The sequence below is a fragment of the Staurois parvus genome, unplaced genomic scaffold (genome assembly GCF_062004578.1).
Source record: "Staurois parvus isolate SC_StPar_1 unplaced genomic scaffold, SC_StPar_1.0 ptg003144l, whole genome shotgun sequence".
Lineage (NCBI taxonomy): Eukaryota > Metazoa > Chordata > Amphibia > Anura > Ranidae > Staurois > Staurois parvus.
Window position 1 is genome coordinate 42202 of NW_028320940.1, and position 17785 is coordinate 59986.

The window sequence follows — 17785 nt, forward strand, 5'->3', positions numbered from 1 at the left end:
AGGTCTGTCTTGCAACCCTGGGTTCCTTGGTTTGAATCCCAACTTAGACACCGTCTGCATGGAGTTTGCATCAACTCCCTGTGCTTGTGCCCATATGGAAGAAAAATATACTTTAACCACTTCCAGTCCGGACGCTTTCACCCCCTTCCTGTCCGGACACTTTCACCCCCTTCCAGTCCGGACGCTTTCACCCCCTTCCAGTCCGGACGCTTTCCCCCCCTTCCAGTCCGGACGCTTTCCCCCCCTTCCAGTCCGGACGCTTTCCCCCCCTTCCAGTCCGGACGCTTTCACCCCCTTCCAGTCCGGACGCTTTCACCCCCTTCCAGTCCGGACGCTTTCCCCCCCTTCCAGTCCGGACGCTTTCACCCCCTTCCAGTCCGGACGCTTTCCCCCCCTTCCAGTCCGGACGCTTTCCCCCCCTTCCAGTCCGGACGCTTTCCCCCCCTTCCAGTCCGGACGCTTTCACCCCCTTCCAGTCCGGACGCTTTCACCCCCTTCCAGTCCGGACACTTTCCCCCCCGTCCAGTCCGGACACTTTCCCCCCCCCTTCCAGTCCGGACACTTTCCCCCCCCCCCTTCCAGTCCGGACACTTTCCCCCCCCCTTCCAGTCCGGACACTTTCCCCCCCGTCCAGTCCGGACACTTTCCCCCCCGTCCAGTCCGGACACTTTCCCCCCCCTTCCAGTCCGGACGCTTTCCCCCCCTTCCAGTCCGGACACTTTCCCCCCATTCCTGCCCAGGCCAATTTTCAGCTTTCAGCGCTATCACACTTTGAATGACAATTGTGCGGTCATGCAACACTGTACCCATATGAATTTTTTAGCATTGTTTTGAGACAGATAAAGCTTTATTTTGATGGTATTTATTCACCGCTGGGATTTTAATTTTTTTTGCTATGTAAATTAAAAAGTCCAAAAATTTTGAAAAAAAAGTGTTTTTCTTACAAAATTTTGCAAATAAATAGTATTTGATCATAAATCTTGGCCAAAATTTATTCTGTTATATTTTTAGTAAAAAAAAAATAACCCAAATTAGTTTATAACCAAAATTATAATTTTTAAACTTTTTTTATATTATTATTTTTTTATTTTTTTTTTACATTTGTCACCCTAGCAGTACAGTGTCACCATGGTGACACTGTACTACTTGTGGGGGGTGATGAAGATTTTTTTTTTTTACACTGATTGCTTTTACACCCATAGAGGCTGTACTGTAAATCAATCATTTCTCCTTCTCTATGGCTGCATTCTTGTGTGTATTTGTATATATATATATTTATTGAAATATATTGAATATGGCTTAAATTGTAGTATTTCAAATATATTTTTCTTCCATGGGGTGTAGCTTTCCTTCTACACTCCTAAGACACGCTGGTCACCTAATAGCCCCGTGTACATGAGACAGTGACGTTGTGTCATAAATAATGTCTAGACATGTGTGGTTCGATTCATTCCGAATTGAAATTCGGACTAAATTTTCTTTATTTGGATGTATCCGAATTTCCCAATTACAATAGTAAGGAATTCGAACGAATCTGAAATAATGAGATGAAATTTTGTCTGAAATTTCAATCAAATTCTAAGTTTGAAAATGAAAATCGAATCAAATTCATATATATTGCTGAATGTTGCTGATTTCCTTCAAGGGGTGTTAGTGTTAGAATGTAGCCATCTTTCGAAATTCTAATTTTGATTAGAATGAAACAGAATAGAAAAGAAAATCATAGAATAGAAAGGAATAAAATAACAAAAATAGAATATAAAATAAACGAATAAAATAGAATATAAAGGAACAGAATAGAATAAAAAAATAGAATAGATTGAATATAGCTTTCTATCGAAATTTGAATTTTAAAAAGAATGACAGGAGGTGTTCCCGGTCTGCAGTGGTCAGAACCGACCAAAAGTGGGCCAAGGAAGGAAAACCGGCCAACCGGAAACAGGTTCATAGGTGACTAAGGCTCATTGATGGAGGTGGAGAGTAAAGACTGGCCTGTGTAGTCCGATCCAATAGAAGAGCTCCTGTTGCTCAATTGCTGTGCCAGAGCACACAGAGCATTGCAGTTTGTTGGGTAGGGGGCTGTGTAGCCACAGACCGGTCAGGGTGTCCATGCTAACCTGTATCCACAGCCAAAAGTGCCTACAATGGGGACGTGAGCATCAGAATTGGTCCACAGAGCAATGGAAGAAGGTGGCCTGGTCTGACGGATTCAAGAATAGTCTGAGGATCATAACAAGTGTTGACTTGACTTCCAAATTCTCCAGATCTGAATCCAATTGAGCATCTGTGGGATGTGCTGGAAAAACAAGTCATAAGCCATAGCGGCCCCACTTCCCAACTTAAAGGACTTAATGGATCACTACTGATGACTTGGTGCCACAGCATACCTTCAGAGGTCTGGTGGAGTCCATGCCTCAACAGGTTATGGCTGATCAGTATATATCACACGGGCAACTCAACCACCCTAATCCAATCACCACGTTGTCATGGAATCTGACAAGCTTAATTATTCAAGAACTTGACAGGAGGTGTTCCCGGTCTGCAATGGTCAGGACCGATCAAAAGTGGGCCAAGGAAAGAAAACCAGCCAAACGGAGACGGGTTCATGAGTGGCCAAGGCTCATTGATGGAGGTGGAGAGCAAAGGCTGCCCTGGGTAGTCCGATCCAATAGCTGTAGCTCATATTGCTGAAAAAGTGCATACTGGTTCCGATAGAAAGCTTCCAGAACAGACAGAGCATCGCAGTTTGTTGTGTATGGGGCTGTGTAGCCACAGATCAGTCAGGGTGACCATGCTGACCCATGTCCACAGCCAAAAGCACCTACAATGGGGACATGAGCATCAGAACTGGACCACAGAGCAATGGAAGAAGGTGGCCTGGTCTGATGGATTCAAGAATGGTTTGAGGATCATAACAACAAGTGTTGACTTGACTTCCAAATTCTGAATCTGAATCCAAACGAGCATCTGTGGGAAGTGCTGAAAAAACAAGTCTAATCCATGGAGACCCCACTTCCCAACTTAAAGGATTTAATGAATAGCTACTGATGACTCGGTACCACAGCATACCTTCAGAGGTCTAGTGGAGTCTATTCCTCAACAAGTTATAGCTGATCAGTATATATCGCACGGGCAACTCAACCACCCTAATCCAATCACCACGTTGTCATGGAATCTGACAAGCTTAATTATTCAAGAACTTGACAGGAGGTGTTCCCGGTCTGCAGTGGTTAGGACCAACCAAAAGTGGGTCAATGAAAGAAAACCAGCCAACCGGAGACAGGTTCATGAGTGGCCAAGGCTCACTGATGGAGGCTGAGAGCAAAGGCTGGCTTGTGTAGTCCGATCCAATAGCTGTAGCTCATAATCCTGAAAGTGCATACTGGTTCCGATAGAAAGCTTCCAGAACACACAGAGCATCGCAGTTTGTTGTGTATGGGGCTGTGTAGCCACAGATCGGTCAGGGTGACCATCCTGACCCGTATCCACAGCCAAAAGCACCTACAATAGGGACATGAGCATCAGAACTGGACCACGGAGCAATGGAAGAAGGTGGCCTGGTCTGATGATTCAAGAATGGTTTGAGGATCATAACTTGACTTCCAAAGGAAAGACTTAATGAATCGCTACTGATGACTCGGTACCACAGCATATCTTCAGTGGTCTAGTGGAGTCTATTCCTCAACAAGTTATAGCTGATCAGTATATATAACACGGGCAACACAACCACCCTAATCCAATCACCACTGTCAGGAATCTAGGAATGACCAGAAAGGTGTGGACTGACACAGGGAAACGCAGGTCTCAGGTACAGTATAATACAGTTATTATTAGCCACCCAGATATATATATATATATATATATATATATATATATATAAACGCACAGTGAACAAACCAACCTTCCAACGAAGCAGGAACACAGGCGTAGTCAGGGCTGGAGAGGTGGAAAGGTCAGGCTGGCCGTAGGGTTCTGTAATGACCGTTTGGTGGTACCTCTAGTGGTCCCCAGGACAGGATTCCCCAGGGCGCGGAGTCTAAGTCCCAGTCTGCTTATTCACCAGGGCCCCTGATGGTGAGGATGGACTTGGAGCAGACAGGAACCAGGTCGCGGCCCCTGAGTACACCTGCTAGTGGTAGAGGGGTCCGCCAGAGGTATGTGCAGGTACGGCTGGATCCGTGCAGGATGGATGGATGGCAGAGTAGTTAGCGTGGTCAGACGGGCCAAGTCAGCAACGTGCAGGCAGCAAGGTACCAAAAGGAGCAGGCAGAGAATGGTCAAGGTCACAAGCCGGGTTCAGTAACTCATGGACAGCGCGGTACAGGGGATCAGGCAGAAGGATGGTCAGGCAAGCCAGGGGTTTAACAGGAGACGGTCAGCAGAGGTCAGAATCAAGCCGGGTCAGCAACGAAGCAGGAACACAGGATACCAGGTACAGAGGCTCATGGGAAAACATACACCAAGGCCCAGAGCACAGGCCCGGTCATGCCTTATATACACCTTTCTGTAATCAGCCCCAGGTTTGGCTGATTGTGAGCTTCTGGCTGCTAAGAGCACCTGCTGGTCAGCTCTGGTACTGCAGCCCACACGGCAGGTGAGTCCCACCACCAGTGCTGAGTCCATTCCTGACAACCACGTTGTCATGGAATCTGACAAGCTTAATTGTTCAAGAACTTGACAGGAGGTGTTAAAGTTTGTGAGATCTCTGGGTTCTAATTTACACGATCCAATCCCACGGTGACATGCAGCCCGGGACGTGTCATAATTATTTGAGGTGCATGGTTGAAGGTGTGACTTGTCAAATCCCGAGGGTAGAGATGTTAAACACGGCATTGTGTGTGGATGGCAGGTTGAGGACTCCGATAATACTAAAACCAGGACAGGCAGACAGGTAGCCCTTTCACAGGTAGGTCCTTCTTGGGTATTCCGGTAATCACTTACCTACCACTGTATCGGCATCATTTATAAACGGCACTGCAAAAAAAAAGTATCATTGGGCGGCCAATGTACCCATAAACCGAGCCAAACTGAGCGCACAGAGCCGATTCGAGAGGCTCTGCACATTGTGATCACTGTGCAAATCACAGCGATCACAAAATCGCGGGCAGTGATCTGATCTCTCTATGTGACGCTTTGATCTCCATTCTTCCACTGTATGCGCCTGCACATTAACCCCTTCGTCTCCTCCTCCCTCTGCCTTTTGCCTCCCTGCGCAATTTCTAGCGCAACATTACCACGCCCCCTCAATACCAGCATGTTCATCCCATAACAAAAACAATTTGTAGCAAAAATAAGATCGCCATTTCTGCTTTCCAAAAAAGGGGTCAGTTTGGGGTGTTAAACAGACGCTAAGAAACGTTTTTATTTTCTCAACATTTTGCTTTTTCCTTTATATTTAGTATAAAATAACCCCCCCCCCAGAGCCAGGGTTGGTGCTACCACTAGGGGAACTAGGCAGCCGCCTAGGGTGCACTGCTGTCTGGGGTGCAGCTATGGTTTCCTTACTCTCTGCCATGGACGGATCTAGGGGGCAGTTGGGGTGGAGCTTGTAGGCCACGGGAACTGTACGCAATGAAAAGGAAGGGGGGTAACAATAATTTATGCTGAGATGAGTGGTTTGTGCAGGAGGGGGATGGGGGCTATTTGTGCTGGGATGGGTAATGGGGGGGGGGGATTTGTGCTAGGAGAAGGAATAGGGAGATATGTGCTAAGAGTAGGAGGGAGGTTTGTGTGGGTGGGGGGAAATTTGTGCCATGGGGGAAGGGGTGTTTGGTAGGGTGGGTGGATTTTATGCTGGGAACAGTAATTTGGAGGGGTTTTACCTAGAGGAATGATTTGTTCCTAGGTGAGATTTGTGTTAGGAGGGGGGATTTTGGGGGGATTTGTGTTAGGAAAGAGAAATGGGGGGATTTGTGTTAGGAGGGGGGATTGGGGGGGGGTTGTGCTAGAAGAGGAGAAGGGGGGATTTGTGATAGGAGGGGGAATAAGGGGGATTTGTGTTAGGAGGTGGGATTTTGGGGGGATTTGTGTTAGGAGATAGAAATGGGGGGATTTGTGTTAGGAGGGGGGATGGGGGGATTTGTGTTAGGAGAGGAGAAGGGGGATTTGTGTTAGGAGGGGGGATTTGGGGTGGATTTGTGTTAGTAGGGGGAATTGGTGTGTGGGGGGGGGGAGAATTGGTACTAGTAGGGAGATGTGCTAGGAGGGAGAAATGGGGGGGTTGTGCCTGGGGGGATTGGGATAAGGTGGGAGGATTTTATGCTGAGAAGAGTAATTTGGAGGGGTTTTAGCTAGAGGAAGGATTTGGGGGAATTTGTCCAAGGTGGGGGGATTGAAGGAAGAGGATTAGTGCTAGGAGGGGGGATTGGTGGGGGGAATTTTTTCCCAGGAGGGGGATTGGGGGGTGGGAGTTGTGCTAGGAGGGATTTGTGTACGGGTATTACAGGCTCATACACTTTGGGTGACCTTTGACCCCTGATCCTCAAGCTGATGAGTCCTATTCAGAGCAATTGAATATAAACTTTTCATTCATTATGAATCAGAAATCCCGGCATCTCCAGGTGAACGCCGGCCGGTTCCCCGGGACGGGTATTACAGGTATTAAATAGCAGCTCATGTACTTTTGGTGACCTCTGACCCCTGTGAAATGAAAAAATGAATAAATATAAACCTTTCATAGGTAAGACAAGATATTAATTATAAATTAGGAATTCTGTATTATAAAACCTCAATAAAAATGACTGAAAAAGAATCGGGAATCCCGGCACCTCCAGGTGAACGCCGGCAGGTTCCCCAGTATGGGTGTTACAGGTTGAAGATTTTAAATATCAGAATCCATATACTTTGGGTGACCTTTGACCCCTAATACTTAAGCTGATGAGTGAGATTCAGAAAAATTTGATATAAAATTTTCATCATAATGAATCGGGAAACCCGGCACCTCCAGGTGAACGCCGGAGAGCTCCCCGGTTCGGGTATTACAGGGTCAATAGCAGAACTCCTAGACACTAGGCGACCTTTGACCCCTGTGAATTTGGTAAGTCAGGCAGGACAATCGTTATGAATTGGGACTAAATATTCGCATTCCTTCATAAACCCGACTGCTGCCAATTCTCGATGTTTGGAATATCATCGCCTCGGCACGTCCCTCCGCACATCCCCTCCATCCTGCAGCAATCCGTATCCCGCACACATGCAGAAAGTTGATTGTCGCCGTGTCGGGGGGGGGGTGGGGAAGGGTTTCCCCCTCGTATTCGGATGATGAACAGCCTCCCGAGGCCTTGACATGCTTCACTTCCAGCGGAGGTCTCTGCGTCTACAACACATCTGCAGTGATTAAAAAAAAAAAAAAAAACCCCACGTTGTTCCTGTACCTCCCGGCTCCAGCCGCAGACTTCTGCAGTGTGTAGTGTGACCAGACTGCAGGATCTGCCGGATCGCTGAATTAAAAGGCAAAAGACACCCAATAATTACCATCAGCGCACCAGCCGGAACCTCTCGCTGCAACAACCCGAGAAGGCTGGAGAAAGAGGCAGCAACATATTTACCCAGAAACCGGGAATTCGGGGGATTCCGGGCAGAAGATGGCATTTATCCCACAGACGGCCGGGTGTATGCTCAAGTCTGTCAGGGACCTGCTGCCCAATAGACTGAGGAGGCGGAAAAGTGAGTCTTGGGGACCATTTCTTCCTTTCAGCTCCTGGATCACATTGCATCCCAAAGTGGGCTTTGTGTATCCAGGGGCGGACTGACAACTCATGGGGCCCCCAGGGGCGGACTGACAACTCATGGGGCCCCCGGCAATAGGGGATCATGGGGCCCCTGTGTCCTTGCCCAAACTCAAAAAAGCCTATGAAAAAGGTACCAGGGGCATCTCATGGGGCCCCCTACTGACCCCGGGCCCTCGGGCAGTGCCTGAGTTTCCAAATGGTCAGTCTGCCCCTGTATGTATGTATATATATATATATCTATATATATATCTATATATATATAGATATATATATATAGATAGATATATAGATATACATATATCTATATATAGATATACATATCTATATATAGATATATATATATATCTATATATAGATATACATATATCTATATATCTATATATCTATATATAGATATATATATATCTATATATAGATATATATAGATATATATATATATATAGATATACATATATCTATATATAGATATATATATATATCTATATATAGATATACATATATCTATATATAGATATATATATATCTATATATAGATATATATATCTATATAGATAGATAGATAGATAGATAGATAGATAGATAGATAGATAGATAGATATAGATATATATATATATATATATATAGATATATATATATAGATATATATCTATTTATATATATAGATAGATAGATAGATAGATAGATAGATAGATAGACAGATATATTAAAAAAAATATTAAATATATTTTTTTGGACTGGTTGGATTTGCTTTTGTTTGTTCTTATGTAAATTATGTCAATTATTGATGATAAAATTTTAAAAATGATAATCAAATGTTAATAATATTATAATAGTTATTATAATAAAACACTTAGAATTATAAATAAAATATTATAAATAATTATATTTAAGACAATTATGAAAATAATAATAATAATATAATTATTATAATAAAACACTTAGAATTATAAAATAAATATAATTTATAACTAATAAAATTATAAAAATGATAATAAAATTATAATAATTATTATTATAAAAAAAATACTTATAATTATTTTTAATATAAATATAATTTATAACTAATAAAATTATAAAAATTATAATAATTATTATAATAAAACACTTATAATTTTTTATAATATAAATATAATTTATAACTAATAAAATGATAATAAAATTCTAATTATTATTATTATAATAAAACACTTATGATTATAAAAAAATTATAAATAATTATAACTAACAAAATTATAAAAATGATAATAATATTATAATAATTATTATAATAAAACCACTTATAATTATAAAGAAAATATTATAAATAATTCTAAGTGTTTTATTATAATAATAATTATTTATAATATTTTCTTTATAATTATGTTAATATTATAATAATTGTTATAATATTATTATCATTTTTATAATTTTGTTATAATTATTTATCATGTTTTTTTATAATTATAACTAATAAAATTATAAAAATAATAATTATTATTATAATAAAACACTTAGAATTAAAAAGTATTATAAATAATTATATTTACTACAATCATGAAAATGATAATAATATTATAGTAATTATTATTATAATAAAACACGTCTGCTTACAAATAAATTATTATAGCTAACAAAATAATAAAAATTATAATAATATTATAATAATTATAATAATAATATTATTATTTTTGTAATAAAATACTTATAATTATTTATAATATTTTCTTTATAATTACAACTGTTTTATTATAATAATTATTATAATATTATTATAAATTTTATAATTTTGTTAGTTATAATTATTTATAATATTTTATTTATAATTATAACTAATAAAATTATAAAAATGATAATATTATATGAATTATTATAATATAACACTTAAAAATATTTAAAAAATTATAAATAATTATAACTAATACAATTATAAAAATGATAATATATTATAAGAATTATTATAATAAAACACCTAAAATTATAAAGAAAATATTATAAATAAATATAATTAATATTAAAAAATGATAATAATTTTATAATAATTATTGTAATAAAACACTTATAGTTATAAATAAAACATTATAAATAATTATAACTAATACAATTATAAAATGATAATATTATAATACATATTATAATAAAACACTTATAATTATAAAGACAATATAAACTAATAAAATTATAAAAATGATAATAATATTATAAGAATTATTATAATAAAACACTTAAAATTATAAAGAAAATATTATAAATAAATATAATTAATATTATAAAAAAAGAAAATAATATTATAAGAATTATTATAACAAAACACTTAACGTTATAAATAATTATAGCTAATAAAATTATAAAAAATGATAATATAAGAATTATTATAATAAACGCTTATAATTATAAAGCAAATATTTTAAATAATTATAACTAATAAAATTATTTAAAAAATTATAATAATATTATAAGAATTATTATAATAAAATGCTTAAAATTATAAAGAAAATATTATAAATAAATATAATTAATATTATAAAAATGATAATAATATTATAAGAATTATTATAACAAAACACTTATAGTTATAAATAAAATATTATAAATAATTATAACTAATAAAATTATAAAAAAAATAATAATATTATAAGAATTATTATATTAAAAAGCTTAAAATGATAAAGAAAATATTCTAATTAAATATAATTAATATTATAAAAATGATAATAATATTATAAGAATTATTATAACAAAACACTTATAGTTATAAAAAAAAATTATAAATAATTCTAACTAAAAATTATAAAAATGATAATAATAATATTCTAATAATTATTATAATAAAACACTTATAATTATAAAAAATATTATAAATAAATATAATTAATATGATAAAAATGATAATAATATTATAATAAATATTATAACAGACCACTTGTAGTTATGATTAAAATATGGTAAATAATTATAATTAATAAAATGATATAAATTATATTTATTATTAAATATTTTGCTTTACAATCCGGTGATATAACATATGAGCAGATTGTGGGTTGTTGAACCGGTTGATTGAGAAGGATAGATTTTTTTTTTTTTTCTTGCTACATACAGATTATTCGAGAAGGTAGGAAAATAAAGCAATGATGATGTACAACAGCCTATAGGAACCAATCAGAAATAATCTCCTAAATGACCTGAATGTATAAGGTGAAATCTCATTGGCTGATATGGGGTACATCACATGACTCCGCATCAAACCGTACGGCAATATTTCTTTGCTTGTTCCCACCAGTTGTAGTGCAGGAATGCTCAAAGCATGTTCTTTGCAGTGGCGTCCCTAGGGGGGTGCGAGGGGTGCAGGCTGCTCCGGGTGACAGTGGCGTCCCTAGGGAGGTGCAGGGGGAGCAGACCGCACCGGGTGACACCATCACAGGGGGTGCAGGAGCAGGATGCCATCACAGTGACAGCTGCCCCCGCCGTGGTGTAGCGGTAAAATGAGTATCCCCTGAAGCAACTGCGCATGTGCTGGTTTCAGGCCGAAGAAGCCGATCGCCGGCTCTGTGCTAAAATCTGCTTCTTCAGCCTGAACCCGGTACATACGCAGTTGCTTCAGGGGATACATATCTTCAAGGGATACTCATTTTACTGCTACCATGGCACCACTGCTTCCTCTTTGGAGGGGTGACACAACATGTTATCGCACCGGGTGACACCAACCCTAGGGACTCCTCTGTCTCCCCATACAAATCTCGGCAAAATGCACATGTAAAAATCGTGGCAAAATGCACGTGCACGAGCTTCTTTTTGGGTGAAAAGGTAAGAGACGTAAATGGGCTGCCCTATGGGTGGCACACGGAAGCGCGTGTAAATCGCGCTTTCAAAACGCAAGCAGGAACGCAGAAGGCCGCAGTACCATGCATGCTGTTTGGTGTGATGCAATTTCAAAAACATGTCTGTGCTACTTTTTGCATCTTTCCATGCATTTGTCAGCCCATTTGAATTAATGGACTGCTAATAATGCACCACATACAGCATAGGCCCCGTTCACATTAGGCGATTTTTTGGGGGGATTTTTGGGGTTGTTTGTACTTTCATTAATAAAATGATGATTAGTCCCTTTTTGGGTTTTAAAATAATCATTTTAGGCCTCAAGATTAATTAAAACCCCCAAATATTATATGCAAAAAAAAAATACTAGTTGTTTTCAATTTTTATAAGACACAATTTTAGCGCAACGGTTGATCAAATGTTCCGTACAAAAAAAGTTAGTGACACTAAAGTTTTGTTTTTTTGTTTTTTTTTTTTCTTAAAAATAATAAACATGTCTGTCCTTACCTGCTCTGTGTAATGGTGTTGCACAGAGCAGCCCTGACCCTCCTCTTTTCAGGTCCTCGCAGGCGCTTCTGGCTCCTCCCTTCTGTCAGGTGCCCCCGTAGCAATCAGCTTGCTATGGGGGCACCCGAGCAGGGACGCTAAAAAAAATGAGAGGAAGACTCTGACAAACCATCAGATCCCAATGGGGAGGAATCTCCTGCTGGATCTCTATACTGACATGGACGGGGGATGGGTGAGGAACGTAAGGACGCCCCATCGTTTGATGGAAATGATCGACATACAGAGGACTGAATTCAAAGCCCCCCCCGAAAATCAAAGTGAAGAAATGATGCAGCAGGCGAGTCCATTTGGCTGAAATGTCATTGCAGTAACTCAGAATGGTCCTCAGTAGTTTGTATGGCCCCCACGTGCTTGTATGCATGCCTGACAACGTCGGGGGAGGCTCCTAATGAGACCACGGATGGTGTCCTGGGGGATTTCCTCCCAGATCTGGACCCGGCCATCACTGAGCTCCTGGACAGTCTGAGGTGCAACCTGGTGGCATCGGATGGACCGAAACATGACATCCCAGAGGATGGATTTAGGTCAGGGGAGTGTGGGGGCCATTCAATGGTATCAATTCCTTCATCCTCCAGGAACTGCCTGTATACTCTCCCCACATGAGGCCAGGCATTGTCTGCACCAGGAGGAACCCAGGACCCACTGCACCAGGAGGAACCCAGGACCCACTGCACCAGGAGGAACCCAGGACCCCCTGCATCAGGAGGAACCCAGGACCCACTGCACCAGGAGGAACCCAGGACCCAATGCACCAGGAGGAACCCTGACCCACTGCACCATGAGGAACCCAGGACCCAATGCACCAGGAGGAACCCAGGACCCAACACACCAGGAGGGACCCAGGACCCACTGCACCAGGAGGAACCCAGGACCCAACTCACCAGGAGGAACCCAGGACCCAACTCACCAGGAGGGACCCAGGACCCACCGCACCAGAAGGAACCCAGGACCCACCACACCAGGAGGAACCCAGGACCCAATGCACCAGGAGGAACCCAGGACCCAACTCACCAGGAGGGACCCAGGACCCACCGCACCAGAAGGAACCCAGGACCCACCGCACCAGGAGGAACCCAGGACCCACTGCACTAGGAGGAACCCAGGACCCAGCGTACCAGGAGGAACCCAGGACCCAGCGTACCAGGAGGAACCCGGGACCCCCCGTACCAGGAGGAATCTGGGACCCAATGCACCAGGAGGAACCCAGGACCCACTGCACAAGGAGGAACCCAGGACCCACTGCACCAGGAGGAACCCTGACCCACTGCATCAGGAGGAAACCAGGACCCACCGCACCAGGAGGAACCCTGACCCACTGCACCAGAAGGAACCCGGGACCCACCGCACCAGGAGGAACCCGGGACCCACTGCACCAGGAGGGACCCAGGACCCACCGCACCAGGAGGAACCCTGACCCACTGCACCAGAAGGAACCCAGGACCCACCGCACCAGGAGGAACCCGGGACCCACTGCACCAGGAGGGACCCAGGACCCACCGCACCAGCGTAGGGTCTGACAATGGGTCCAAGGATTTCATCCCGATACCTAATGGCAGTCAGGGTGCCATTGTCTATCCTGTAGAGGTCTGTGTGTCCCTCCATGGATATGCCTCCCCAGACCATCACTGACCCACCACCAAAACAGTCATGGTGAACCATGTTACAGGCAGTAGAACGTTCTCCACGGCTTCTCCAGACCCTTTCACGTCTGTCACATGTACTCAGGGGGAACCTGCTCTCATCTGTGAAAAGCACAGGGCGCCAGTGGTGGACCTGACAATTCTGGTGTCCAATGGCAAATGGCAATCCAGCTCTATGGTGCCGGGCAGTGAGCACAGGGCCCACTAGAGGACGTCGGGCCCTCAGGCCACCCTCATGAAGTCTGTTTCTGATTGTTTGGTCAGAGATATTCACACCAGTGGCCTGCTGGAGGTCATTTTGTAGGGCTCTGGCAGAGCTCCTCCTGTTCCTCCTTGCACAAAGGAGCAGATACCGGTCCTGCTGATGGGTTAAGGACCTTCTACAGCCCTGTCCAGCTCTCCTAGAGGAACTGCCTGTCTCCTGGAATCTCCTCCATGCTCTTGAGACTGTGCTGGGAGACACAGCAAACCTTCTGGCAATGACATGTATTGATGAGGAGTTGGACTGCCTGTACAACCTCTGTAGGGTCCAGGTATGACCTCATGCTACCAGTAGTGACACTGACCCGAGCCAAATGCAAAACAAGGGAAAAACAGTCAGAAAAGATGAGTAGGGAAAAAATGTCAGTGGCCTCCACCTGTAAAACCATTCCTGTTTTGGGGGTCATCTCATTGTTGCCCATCTAGTGTACCTGTTGTTAATTTCATGAACACCAAAGCAGCTGAAACTGATGAACAACCCCCTCTGCTACTTACCTGACCAGATCAATATCCCAGGAGTGTCATGGACTTGATGCCAGACTCGGGTTACAAAGTGTTCCTTTAACATTTTTGAGCCGTGTATGTATGTGTGTATGTGAGGGCGGGGCAGACTTGGGGGAGGGGGAGTTAAGTGCAGGGCTGCCTTAATGCATGGGCACTGCCCAGGGGCCTCATGTGCATGGTGGCCCCATGATAATCTTGCAATACAGCATACTTGCCAACTGTCCCAGATTAGTTGGGACAGTCACGCTTTTTACTAAGCTGTCCCGGCATGGCCCAGGCAACGTCCCAGAATCTGTACTGTGCCCTCCTGATCCCAGTATTAGGTCCTCCTGATTCCAGTATTGTACCCCCCTGATCCCAGTATTCTACCCCCCCTGATCCCAGTATTGTACCCTCCTAACTCTCCTGTACTGTGCCCTCCTGATCCCAATATTGTGCCCTCCTGATCCCAGTATTGTGCCCTCCTGATCCCAGTATTGTGCCCTCCTGACCCCAGTATTGTGCCCTCCTGATCCCAGTATTGTACCCCCCTGATCCCAGTATTGTACTCCCCTGATCCCAGTATTGTGCCCTCCTGATCCCAGAATTGTGCCCTCCTGATCCCAGTATTGTGCCCTTCTGATCCCAGTATTGTGCCCTCCGGATCCCAGTATTGTGCCCTCCTGATCCCAGCATTGTGCCCTCCTGACCCCAGTGCTGTACCCTCCTGACCCCAGTATTGTACCCTCCTGACCCCAGTATTGTACCCTCCTGATCCCAGTATTGTACTCCCCTGATCCCAGTATTGTGCCCTCCTGATCCCAGTATTGTGCCCTCCTGATCCCAGTATTGTGCCCTCCTGACCCCAGTGCTGTACCCTCCTGACCCCAGTATTGTACCCTCCTGATCCCAGTATTGTACCCTCCTGACCCCAGTATTGTACCCTCCTGATCCCAGTATTGTGCCCTCCTGACCCCAGTATTGTGCCATCCTGACCCCAGTATTGTACCCTCCTGACCCCAGTATTGTACCCTCCTGACCCCAGTATTGTACCCTCCTGATCCCAGTATTGTGCCCTCCTGATCCCAGTATTGTTCCCTCCTGATCCAGTATTGTGCCCTCCTGATCCCAGTATTGTGCCCTCCTGATCCCAGTATTGTGCCCTCCTGATCCCAGTATTGTGCCCTTCTGATCACATTATTGTGCCCTCCTGATCACAGTATTAGGCCCTCCTGACCCCCCCCATACTGTGCCCTTTGTGTTGATTGGTCTTTGATTTACGGCATGCTTTCTTATGGTTTAAAATCAATTTTATTGAAAGTACTAATTTAATGCTATCAAATATACTTTCATTCATGAGAGTGGGCGTGTACCTTGGGGCGGCTGGTACGGGCCTTGAATTGTTTTACATGTAAGGCGACTTTCACACGGAGGAGTTTTTGAGTTAAAAAAAGCACCTGAAAAGCTCAAGAAAATGCTTCCCTGTGTATGTGAATGTATATCTATGTATGTGTTCACACTGAGACGTTGCGGTGTAAAAAATGCCGCTTGCGTCATCTTTGGGGCATGTTTGGGGAGTTAAAAAAATGCCCCAAAAAATGCCTCTTTCCATTGAAATCAATGGAATGCACCTGAAAAATGCCTGAAAAGCACCTGAAAAATGCCTCTGAGAAGCGTTTCTGGTGCAGTTTTTAAGTCACGTGTCCTTTAAAAAGACACTAAGAAACCGCGGCAAAAGTCTATGCGTTTTTGCGGCGGATCAGTGTGAACGTAGCCTAACTTTATATTTATCTCATAGGGGCCCTGGGAAACATGGCGGGGGAGGGGAGGTTGCACAGGAGAAGGGATGGTGCGCTACTGGGGGTCCGCAGAAGCATTAGGGTGTGCTGCGCTTTTGAAGTCCCGATTACCGCAACTTCACTGCTTTTGCACCCTCCATGATAACTAATGGTAGCGCACCAAAAATGCAGAGGGGCGGGACTAAATCTCCCTGACCTCCAAAACCCAGTCGTGCTCCAGAGGCTACTGATAGGTGGCGAGGAAGCAATGTGACGCCATCTCATCGCCATTTTTAATCCCATCGTTGCCGACATTCACGCTGCAATCATGTGCGTTCCGGGCGTTTGTGGTTCTTCCCCATTTACTTGAATGGCCGATCCCTACGTGTTGAGTGAACTTTTATTGCCAAGCATCATGGCCGTGCCACGGAAAAATCTCTGTCCACCGCCTATGGCAGCTTAAGGGGGAGGGAGGTTGGCAGGTAGCAAAAATGTGGCTCAACTGCACATTTTTGCTGCCCCACAACCAGGGGCGTCCCTAGGCAGGTGCGGGGGGTGCTCCCCACACCGGGTGACACCAAACCCGCTCCACGAAAAGTTTTAAAGCAAGCCGACGATCCCCGCAGGATGGATGGGATCTGCGGATTCAGCATAATGGATCGGACTTAGATCCATTATGCTCCCCAATCCGCAGATCCCATCCATCCTGCGGGGATCGTCGGCTTGCTTTAAAACTTTTCGACCAGGGGTGGACTGACAACTCATGGGGCCCCTGTGTCCTTGCCCAAACTCAAAAAAGCCTATGAAAAAGGTACCAGGGGCATCACATGGGGCCCCCTACTGACCCCGGGCCCTCAGGCAGTGCCCGAGTTTCCAAATGGTTAATCCGCCCCTATTTACAACTTACCTTTTCGTGGAGAGATCAGTTAACCCCGTATAGGTTGCAAGCCAACGATCCCCGCAGGATGGATCGGATCTGCGGATTGGGGAGGATAATGGATCGGACTCTGATCCATTATGCTCAATCTGCAGATTCGATCCATCCTGCGGGGATCGTCGGAAGGGGTGTCACCAAGTGTTCTGGCACCGGGTGACACCAACCCTAGGGGCCAGGGGCGGACTGACAACTCATGGGGCCCCCGGGCAATAGGGGATCATGGGGCCCCTGTGTCCTTTCCAAACTTAAAAAAGCCTATGAAAAGGGTACCTGGGGCATCTCATGGGGCCCCCTACTGACCCCGGGCCCTCAGGCTGTGCCCAAGTTTCCAAATGGTCAGTACGCCCCTGATAGGAACGCTCCTGCCCCTCAACTGCAGGTCTAAACAAAGCCATACGCCATCCATAGATGGATTGAATCTCAGCCGTTTCAGTGGGGAGATTCGATCCATCCGTGGGCAGGCTGATTGTAACCAAGTCAATCCATCGATCGACTTGGGTACAACCAGCATGTTGGATTTTTAGCATGCGATTGTTGCCAGCAGTTATAGCCATCGGCAGTAATCATTGTGTTCTACCTACATTCTACCTGCTGGC

At 43.5% G+C, this 17785-nt stretch overlaps 1 protein-coding gene across 1 annotated transcript in view; it reads left to right on the forward strand.

Moving 5' to 3' along the window:
* Nucleotides 1-7252: 7252 nt before the first annotated feature.
* Nucleotides 7253-17785, forward strand: part of LOC149428550 (A-type potassium channel modulatory protein KCNIP2-like) — an 80568-nt gene continuing 70035 nt past the window's right edge. Inside the window, exon 1 of the mRNA XM_089667274.1 lies at nucleotides 7253-7665. Within this exon, the coding sequence (XP_089523400.1) occupies nucleotides 7584-7665 (82 nt within the window). The 5' untranslated portion in view covers nucleotides 7253-7583. The remainder of the gene's footprint in view (nucleotides 7666-17785) is intronic.